Source organism: Cherax quadricarinatus, chromosome 39 (assembly GCF_038502225.1).
Source record: "Cherax quadricarinatus isolate ZL_2023a chromosome 39, ASM3850222v1, whole genome shotgun sequence".
Classification (NCBI taxonomy): Eukaryota; Metazoa; Arthropoda; class Malacostraca; order Decapoda; family Parastacidae; genus Cherax; species Cherax quadricarinatus.
Window position 1 is genome coordinate 470,001 of NC_091330.1, and position 10,390 is coordinate 480,390.

General features: G+C 42.7%; 1 protein-coding gene across 1 annotated transcript; it reads left to right on the plus strand.

Annotated features, from left to right (window-relative positions):
• The first annotated feature begins 115 nt into the window (after positions 1 to 115).
• Positions 116 to 2,539, plus strand: LOC128696258 (ras-related and estrogen-regulated growth inhibitor-like protein). Its single transcript, XM_053787398.2, has 3 exons — positions 116 to 474; positions 654 to 832; positions 1,016 to 2,539. The coding sequence occupies exons 1-3, from the start codon at positions 342 to 344 to the stop codon at positions 1,403 to 1,405; spliced, it is 702 nt and encodes a 233-aa protein (XP_053643373.1). The 5' UTR covers positions 116 to 341; the 3' UTR covers positions 1,406 to 2,539.
• The last annotated feature ends 7,851 nt before the right edge of the window (positions 2,540 to 10,390 follow it).

Genomic DNA, 10,390 nt, shown 5'->3' on the forward strand with positions numbered 1-10,390 from the left:
ACTTTACGAGTGTGTAAGTTAGAGGGAGAATGTCGAGTTGATGGCTAGCGACTTGGCAACCCACGAGGGAAGCTATAAAGGCGGGCGAGGAGCGAGATCACGGCACTACCCTCGAGGCAATTCTACTGCCGTCATACCTGCTGGGTACTTCTCTACAGCACCTTGGATATAAGCTCACAAATCAAGACATCAACAGCCAGAAGAGAAAATACGTTTTGTGATTATCAAAAATATTGACTGACATTACACCAAGAACGGTTTCGGTGAATATTTTAATGGAATATTGTGCAGTAAAGTGGATTCAGCTTTGCGAGTGTTAAGTGCAGCTACAACAGTGCAACATGAAAACAGACGAGAAGAATAACAACAGTCCTCTGCGTTTGGCTGTGTTGGGCAGTAACCAGGTGGGCAAATCAGCGCTCACTGTCCGCTACCTCACTAAGAGATTCATCGGTGAATACAGATCAGACACAGGTAAGAAATTACATCACATTTATTTCAAGAGTAACAATAACATATATTGGGAGTTTCTGTTGCTTAATCAATTATGTTAAATGTATTTTGTAATGGTAATGAGTTAATCTGTACATGTATTTAATGCTCGCATAACAGTGTTTACTGTTGCTGATGTTGGCACATTCTTCTGATTACAGATATGCTGTACAAGTGTGTGCTGCAGGTTGACGGGGCGCCTCAGCCAGTGGAGATTATGGACACTTGGGCCAGCTGTGACGAGTCTTCTGACGCCCACCTACAGTGGGCTGAGGCCTTTGTTGTGGTCTACGCTATCACAGATAAAGAATCCTACAGATGGGCCGCCAACACACTCCAGGTAACTGTCCCACACTTTGTCTCAGTCCTGAGTTGGTCATAAGAACGATGGTGGCTGGTGGTTAAGCTTCAGCTATACAATGGATGGAATTATCGTTTCGGTATTCTTGCTCTTGTACGATATGTAGATTGTTTACACCTTTTACCAATGGATTACTAAATTCAGAGTTTTATTTCTCTTCAGGAACTGTCTGTGCGGCGGTCGTCAGCCAGTGTACTGATGCTGGGAAACAAGAGTGACTTGGGCCACCTGCGAGAGGTAGAAGAGGTGGAGGCCAGGACGCTAGCTCTCACTCATGCTGCCCGCTTCACCGAGGTCTCTACGGCTGAGAGTTGCGTACCTGTAGCAGATGCCCTCGATAGTTTTCTGAAAGAAGTGAAGGCACAGCGTGGTAGCAGCAACAATGGAAACATCCTAGGTAATGGATCTCCTAAGCAAAGGAAGCTCTCCGTTACTCGGATGCTGGGATCTCTGATTGGTCGCCACTCCCCGCCTCCTCAGCCCATAACTGAACTTATCGTTTTGGACAAGGGAGAACGTAGCAAGTTGGTCAGATGTAGCAGACAAATCTGATTGTAAATCAGATAGTATTCAGCTTCACACGAGGACATTCTTCTCTCATGAACACGACCCAAAGATTACTAGTGAAATCCTCAATGTGCCCTTACGTTTTATCTAATGGTGAGGATTCTAAATAGCCAAATATTTATTACTGGATGTTGTGTATTGTGTTTCCGTTGTGATATTTCTTTATTATTTAAAAAGCAGCATAACCTTACGAAGGTCGATGTTGACATTGGAATCTTTTCTACTGCAAAATTGTCAAAGCTTGTTGAAACGCAACACATGTGTATATTCTGGAAATGTACGAAATTATGTGGAAATGCTCAAGTTCCAATGTTGGCAGTCTTTGATATATACGTGCTGGCAACGTTTGAAGCAGAAGTATTGGCAATCTTGTGTAAAGCTCGTGAAACTGGATGAAGAGAATTGTGAATATAGCAATGTCACTTACAGATCAGGTGAAGTCAGAACTAACATGAACGTTTGGAAGGAATCATTGATTCCGACGCTTCGGTGTAGAGAGTTATAAACTTCTCAGGTTATACCGATATTTGGGACTTTAAGAGAAGAAAGCACTTTGGAGAGGAAAGCAAAGGCATCGAACGTCAGTGCACTAGAAATTCTAGTTCATAGCCTTCATTACTGAATGAATCGTTACGGCTAAATGAATCACCAAGACTGAGACACCCGGCTTTTAAAATCAGTTGAGACATATTGGTTTTCAAGTCCGAAACACCAGGTGGAGATACACTGTCTTTTAAAATTGACGAAGATGAGATAGATTCCTTGTTTTTCAATTCTGACGAAAACAACTGAGTCTTCAAAACTAATGGATACCACTAGCTATTCAAGACCAGTAGGAGAAACTCGGCTCCTAGAAGATGAAAAGTGTGTGAACTGGCGAAGATGCACTCATCCTGCATTTAGTTATGGAAACGCTAGAGCACTCACTGTTGAGGTTGCACTGGATGTTCATGACCAATATAAAGTCACCCAGCTACGACAGGAACCTGAATGAGCTCCGACCTTCTGTTGCTGCCGTTTGTTTCTATAATGTCCTGCTCAGTCTGTGATACTAGTCTTAGTAAGCTTATGACATATGTATTTTTATAATTTATTTGGTTCAGTACAAAATGAAATATCTTATCTGTTTTCTTTGCCCACAATATTTTTTTTTTTGACACCCAACCTAATAAAAAAATTGATAATTTTTATATTTTATTATATTTGGTTTTACTTCTCATGGTAAAAAAAAAAAGAATTTAAGAACAAGAATAGATACACATAAAATAAACTGGTTAAAGTTGGCTCCAGATGGAATACTGTCAAGAGAGACGCTGCAAAACGAGCAGTTACTCAAAAAAAGTTTTGCTTTATCAATATTTGTGATGACTAAGAGAGCAAAATGTTGTTCCAAGAAAAGCTTGTTCTGCAACTTGTGTCATCTCTCCACAAACTTATTAAAAGGCAAATAACTGCTAACATTGCTGACTTCAAACGAGAGGCTACTACAATTAGTATATAATTCTAATAACTGCTACTGCCAGCATCAAATTCTAATCACTACTGTTACCATAAAGTAATAACAAATAACCACTAAAGCTGACTTACATTTCTAATTAGTGGAATAAATCACAATAACATTTTAAAAGAGGAAGAAACAAAACAAAATAAAGAAAGATGTAAGCCATGAACACACAACATTACTACGACCACATACCCTAAGAACACACAACATTACTGCGACCACATACCCCGAGAACACACAGACAGACAAACAGACACACACACACACACACACTCACTTGGCCAACACCAGACTACTGGTTAATAATGGCACTCCACATAAAGCAGCCTGGTGCTTCTTGCTTACATTATTCATGCCAGCCTCGGACAAGAAGCCAGGTGTTCCGTAGTTTACCTGTATAGCAGGTGTTCAGTGATACACCGCTATTTTCTTTGTGTTGTTCAAGAGGCTGGTGTTCATCAAGTGACTGGTGTACATGAAGCGAAATTACTACAATTTTTTTTGTCATACTGGCAGAAAGACTCGTGGAAATATTGGCAATAAAAACAATATTCATTAACAGCGGAAATAAACAGACATTGTAAGAGAATATTTACATTATTACTAGATATAACAGGCTGAAAAAACAGCATTATTATGCCTCAATTTTATCTCATGAGAAACTGCTCATAAGGTGACGAAAAGCCTGGATGTGAGTATATACAGTCAAGTGAAAACCAAAGTTTGTGTAAACGGAATTAGAGTAAGTTATTATTATAATCACAGGGAAGAGCTAAACTCGTAGGATTATACAGCGAATGTGGGGGGGATGGAAGGTATTCACGTTCAATTCAGGGAACTGGAGCACAGATCCAATTCCCTAGATCAAGAGCCCCTCACCAGCGTCAAGGAACCTTCCTTGAGGGGAATTAGAGTAAGAAATAGGGAACTGCTCGATACGAAATAAATCCTCATATATGAGAAGTACGGCACAACAAATTTCGAAAATAATGTAAAAAATGTTGGAAACGACAACATGGATACAGTTTCACATATTGGCAGAAACAGAAGTACAAGAAAAAAAAAGAGACACTATAGAGAATAAAAAAAATATCGTGGCTGGAACAATTCAACAAAAGCCCCGCACCTAAAACATAAACCTCATGACGACGTTTTAGTCTAGGACTGACCGAAACGTCGTCATACTGTTCCTCTACTAAATGCGGATTTTTGGAGAGCACGGACCATAGGCTCAGATAAATAATGAAACAAGTGATAAGGAAAATACAAAAATATAAAGCACACAAACCAGTCACTCGCATAACAATGTAAAAAACTCCCAATAAAAGGGAGGGAAAACAAAAATACTGAGAAAACGAAAAGGAGAGAACAAAACAGAAAGAAACATCGACACAATGCCTAACCCTTCTAGGGTAGGGTAGGTGCCTGAGTCAGAGCTTACAGCTCACAAGACTGTCAGCATTTTTTTGGGTTTTGGGCTGGCGTTGACGGGGTTTTGGGGAAAAAACAAAAGGGCCCTCTCTTAGAAAAAATTTTCAAACAAAAAAACAAAAGGGTTTTTCCCTTTTTTGTTCCCTCAGTTATTACCTTCTTTTTAAATCTCTAAAAAAATCCTCTAAGGGGGAAAAAACCCGGGAATTTTCAGCAAGGAAAAAAATTTGGGGAAAGGTTTTAAAACAAGGAAGGTGTGGGTTTCCACTTTTATGGAATTTTATTCCCAACGTTCTTAAAATCTACCCAAAACCCAAAATTCCTAGAAAAGAGTTTCCCCACCGGAACCTTCCTTAAAAGAGAAGAAATGCCAAGCTCTCTAAGGTTACAAAAATTTTCAAAAATTAAAAAGGGAAAGCCATATCAGTTTGGGGAAATAAAAGGAAAAAAAAAAAAGGCCCCTTTGAAAAAAAAATGGGGTTGTTCCCCCCAAAAAAGGCCCCAAAATGAAGGGAATTTTAATTTGGGCGGGCGAAAAAGTAACCAAGATAAATGGGGGGATTTTAAAAACCTGGAGAAAATTGAAACCTTGGGGAAAATTTGACTTCCCAAACCCAAAAAACCCAAAAAAAGGGGAAAAAAAAAATTTTGGAAAAAAAAAGGAGAGGAACAAAAAAAAAACTTCGCCTCCCAACCTTTCCGGGGATTGTTTGACGGGAAAAGGGGCTGAAAGTTTTCCCCTTTGGCAGGCGACAAGACCCCCAACCTTGGGTAGGCCCACTTTCCTTGGGGGCCTGTCCTCCCTTTGGGGCCCTGGTTGCCCCCAAAGAGGGGACCCAAAGGGGCCACCCCGGGCCGGGGCCAAAATCCTGAATCTTAATTCCAAAGAAAATTTCCCCTCCCAACCCTTTAGGAGGGAGGGGGGGCCTTTACCGAGCTTGGGGCCCAAATTGGGGCCCCCCAAATCCCATTGGGGGGGTTTAAACCGAGACCATTTTTAAACAACCCCTTTAAAGGGGGGGGCCACAAGGGGCCCCGAAAGGGGGTCCCCTTGTCCTCCCCCCGGGGAATTTAAAACCACCCCTTGGACAACCAACCCGGGCCCCCACTAAAAGGTAGAATACCCGAACCAAAAGATGAAAGGGGAAAAACGTCGTTATAAAATGAAAATGGTGCCCACCAGATTGGCCCCAAAAAACTTCTTTCCCTTTCCCCGGGGTAGGGCCAAACCAAAATGTTTTCCCCCAAATACCCCTGTGGGGGGGGGAATAGGTTACCCGGGGAATTTTAAAGTTAGGGGAATTTTCCTTCCCGGGAAATTTAGCGGGAATACCGGGTAGGGAATCCAACCCTTGAAAACCCCCAAAAAAAAAAAAAAAAAAAAAAAAAAAAAAGGGGAGAGGGGAAAAAACAAAAAAAAAGAAGAAGAGAAAGAAAAAGAAGAGGAAAAAGAAGGAAAAGCCCAATCAAAAACTAGTATAAAAAACGGCCTCTTTCCTTAACACTTTTCCTATTTAAAAACCCAATTCAAATCAGCCAAAAGGCCCCCTCCTGCAAGGCTTTAACCCAAAAGAGAAAAAGGAGGAGGAGGGAAAAAAGAAAGAAAAGGGGGAGAAAGGAGAAGAAGAGAAGAGGAGAAGAAGAAAAGAAGAGGAGAAGGAAAGGAGGAAAGAGGAAGAGGAAAAAAGAAGAGAGAGAGAAAAGAAAGAAGGAGAAAGGAAGAGAGAAAAAAAGAAAAGAAGAGAAAAAAGAGGGAGGAGGAAAGAGGAGGAAAAAAGGGGAAGAGGAGAAAAAGGGGAGGGGGAGAGGAAGGGGGAGGGGGGAAGGAGAAAAAAGAGGGAAGAGGAGGAGAGGAAAGGAGAAAGGAGAGGAAGGAAAGAAGAAAGGGGAAGGAAAGGAAGGGGGAGAGGAAGAAAAAGAAAGAAAAGAAGAGAGAGAAGAAAAAAGAGAAGAAAGAGAAGAAAGGAAAAAAGGAGGGGGAAAGGGGGAAAAGAGGAAGAAAGAGAGAAAAGAAGAGAGAGGAGGAGGAAGGGAGAGAAAGGGAGGAAGGAGGAGGGGAGGAGAAGAAGGAAGGGGGAAAAGGAAAAAAAGGAAGAAAGGAAAGAAAAAGGAGAGGAAGAAGGAGAGGAAGAGGGGGAAGAAGAGAGGAAAGAGAAAGAGAAGAGGGGGAAAGGAAGGAAGAGAGAAAGAGAAGAGAGGGAAGGAGGAGGAAGAGAGAAAAGGAGGGAAAGAAGAGAAAGGAAAAAAAAAAAGGAAGAGGAAGGGAAAGAGGAAAGAGGGAGAAAGAGAAAAGGGAAAGGAAAGAGAAAAAGGGAGAGAGAGGAAAAAGAGGAAGGAAGGGAGAAGAGAAAGAGGAAAAGAAAAGGGAAGAGGAAAAGAGAGAAAAAAAAAGAAAGAGGAGAGGAAGAGAAAAAGAAGGGAAAAGAAAAGGAAAAAGAGGAAAGAAAAAAAAAAAAAAAAAAAAAAAAAAAAAAAAGAGAGAAGAGAGAGAGAGAGAGAGAGAGAGAGGGGGAGAGGGGAGAGAGAGAGAGAGAGAGAGAGAGAGAGAGAGAGAGAGAGGGGAGAGAGAGAGAGAGAGAGAGAGAGAGGAGAGAGAGAGAGAGAGAGGTGGTGATAATAAGGCAGGAGGAGGTGCATTTTTCCAAATCACTTGACCAAAAAAAGGCCCGGGGCCCAAAAAGTTGACCCCAAGATTGTTGGAAAAGGGAGGGCAGACCAGCTAGCACCTTTTAACCCAAATCTTCAGCCCCGGTTTGTACATTTAAAATGGCCCCCCCATGGAAAGAGGCAAATGTAGTCCCGTTCAAAAAAGAAGAGCAGAGCAGAAATCAGCAACTACAGACCAGTGTCACCCTGTCAATCACTGGTAAGACCCTTTTGGAGACAAAACCCCAAGACAATGAAGTTTTTTTTGACTACCACCACTATTTTTGTGATCGCCAATATTTTCGGGAAAAGGGTTTACCTCGTTGATCTGTTTTTAAAACCCTTTCCACAAATGGCCCCCAGTCACGGGGGATGAATCCAAAGTCGGGCTGTGTGGTAGCACGGGACATTGCTGGCGTTTTGGACCGGGTGTGGCCCCGGGGCCTTTTAGCAAATTTCGCAATTGGGAATTGCGGGCCCCACCCCATGTCCTCAGTGATTCCCTTTCATGGTAGATCTCTTGTAGTCCTAAAGGAAACGGAATCAGCAAGGCATCCTATTGGGGCAAGGTTCCAAAAGGAAAGGGGTTCCACTGTTATGGAATGTCTACTTAACGACCTTCTTATCTCATCCCAGAATCAAAAGGGCTATGCAGACGACTGTACACCGACATTCATTTTATCCAAGGGGAAGAAAAATGCCAGCTGCTCTAATTTTACATCAATCACCAGCTGAGAGCTAATCGTTGGGTAGATGGTAAAACTTTTGGGAAATCTAAAAAACGAAAATTTATGTTGGTCTCTAGGCACCATGTTTAATCCCAAGGAGCAGGCGAGGGAAGGGGATGATTTTGGGAAAATTGGAAAAGAAGGATACCCCAAAAAAAAATTTTGGGATAAAAAACAAACCCAAAGGAACCATTTTGGGTAAATTTTGCAAAAAAGGGGCAGCCAGGAAGTTTAAAAAGATTTCGCCGATCTCGCATCTGTTTGACAGTGGGGCTGAAAAGATCCCGTGCCGAGGCACAAGTACCCCCCCTTTTGATATGCTCCACTTTCTTGGTTTCCCTCCCCTCCCCCCATCGGGCGACTTTTGACAGAGTAGAGAAAGAGCAAGACGTCTCATCTCTCGCCCGGACCCATCCGGATAGATCGGGTTTTTCCAGCAGACCCTTTCCCAACATAGGGGGGATGGGGGTGGGCCTTTTATGTACAAGGCCAAATTGTCAAAATACCACTTGGATCCACTTCGAGGACAGCGTGAAATGTTTTTATGCCAAAGACGGGCGGGGAAAAGGAAAACCCCCACTCGGGGCTGTCCCCTCTCCAGAACATCATTCCATCTGGGGATCATACATCCCCGGGGATGACTCGAGTATGGAAAAACATTGTACAGCAAATGTTTAAAAAGGAAAAAGTCAGTTGATCAAATAAAAACGGGCCCACAGATGGCTCCAACTTCATCCTGTTCCCTACTTGTATGTCTCAAAACAAAATGTTTTAAATGAGCTGATGTAGGTAATACCCTTTTATTTTTACAACAAATTTAGGGAACCCTTTAACCTGTAAATAGCGGGCAAAAAAGTTTAGGACCCCTTAAACCCTTTGTCAAACCCTAAAAAAAAAAAAAAAAAAAAAATAAAAAAGAGAGAGAGAGAGAGAGAGAGAGAGAGAGAGAGAGAGAGAGAGAGAGAGAGAGAGAGAGAGAGAGAGAGAGAGAGAGAGAGACCATTCACTAGTAGTCAAGAAAAAAGGGGGACCCCCTTTGCTGAACACTTTGCTCCCAAAATGAAGTTTCCTGATCCAGCAAGGGACCCTCCTTGGCTAGCTGCAAGAACTGTATAAAAACTTTTGGGGGGGCCAAAGGGTTAGGGGAGGAGGTGCTTTTCCCCTTTTTAAATCACTTAAAAAAAAAAGGGCCCGGGCCCCAAAGACAAGTTGAGCCCAAGAACGAAAATGTGAACCAGCTAGCAGCTTTTTAATGGGAAATTTTTCAGCACTGCCTGGGGAAAAGTGAAAATTACCCCCTTGGGGAAAGAGGCAAATGTAGTCCCTGTTCAAAAAAAGAAGAGCAGAGCAGAAATCAGTAACTACAGACCAGTGTCACTCCTGTCGATCACGGGAAGACCTTTAAACAATAATCTCAAGACAAATGACAGATTTTTTTGACTACCACTCACTATTTTGGATCGTCAAAGGGTTTCAGGGGTTACCTGCTGCTGATCTGTTTTAAACCTCTCCACTAAGTGGCACCAGTCACGGGGATGAACCCAAAGTAAAAGGTGGGGGTAGCACTGACATTGCTGGCGTTTGACCGGTGGGGCACCAGGCCTTAGAAAAAACTTCGGGCACTGGGAATTGAAACTACGCTATGTCCCCAGTGATTCCCTTTTTGGTAGATCTCTAAGTGTAGCCCTAAAGGAACGGAATCAGCAAGACACCCCAAAAAGTTTTTTCCACAAGGAAGTGTGCTGGGTCCACTGTTGGGGGAAAATTCCCCTTTAAAGACCTTCTTACCCTATCCCAGAATCACATGCATATGCAGACGACTACACTGACATTCACTTTCCCAAGAGAAGAAATGCCAGTTCTTTGGTTACATCAATCACCAGCTGGGGCTAATCAGTTTGGGGAAATAGAGGGGTTTTAAACATTTGCACCTGAAAAAAACGAAATGATGTTTTCCCTTCTAGGCAAATGTTTAATGCTGGTGCAGTAAGGATGAATGGGGGGATGTTGGCACCGGAGGGAAGGATATCCTTGGGGGGGAAATTGCCCCAAAACCAACCCTTGGGAAGAAAATTTTTAAATCTTGCAAACAAGGCAGTCAGAAGTTTACATTTTCGCCGTATCTCGATCTGTTTTGACAGTGGGGGTTGCAAGATACTGCAGAGGCACGTCGCCCCCCTTTGAGTATGCTCCACTTTTTTGGGTTTGTCCCCTCTCTCTCAAGGGGCCCCGCTTGACAGAGAAGAACAGAGCAAGACGCCCCATTTTCCTCGCCGGGACCCATCCGGGATGGATCTGTCATTTCAGACCCTTTCAACAAAGGGGATGGGTTTCCCAATTTAGGTACAAGGCCAATATTGTAAAAAATACCACACTTGGATCCACTTCGAGGACAGCGCGAAACAAGCTTTATGCCACAAGACGGGCAGAAAGCAGCAATTTTACCTGGCACCTCTCCCAGAACATCACTTCATCTGAGATCAATACCCCAGGATGACCTGAGAAGGGAACACTTTCGTTCAGCATAAGGGATGTCAAGAGAAAACCCGGTTGATCAATGAAAATGCGGGCCCCAAAGATCCCAACTTCATCCTTTTCCCCCATTTGAAAAGGTCTCAAACAAAAAATTTTTCAAATGAGCTGATGGGAAACACCCTTTTA

Coding starts and splice junctions, on each gene's coding strand:
- LOC128696258 (XM_053787398.2), top strand. CDS start 342: ATGAAAACAGACGAGAAGAATAACAACAGTCCTCTGCGTTTGGCTGTG. Junction 475..653: donor TGAATACAGATCAGACACAG/GTAAGAAATTAC, acceptor TTCTGATTACAG/ATATGCTGTACAAGTGTGTG. Junction 833..1,015: donor GGGCCGCCAACACACTCCAG/GTAACTGTCCCA, acceptor ATTTCTCTTCAG/GAACTGTCTGTGCGGCGGTC.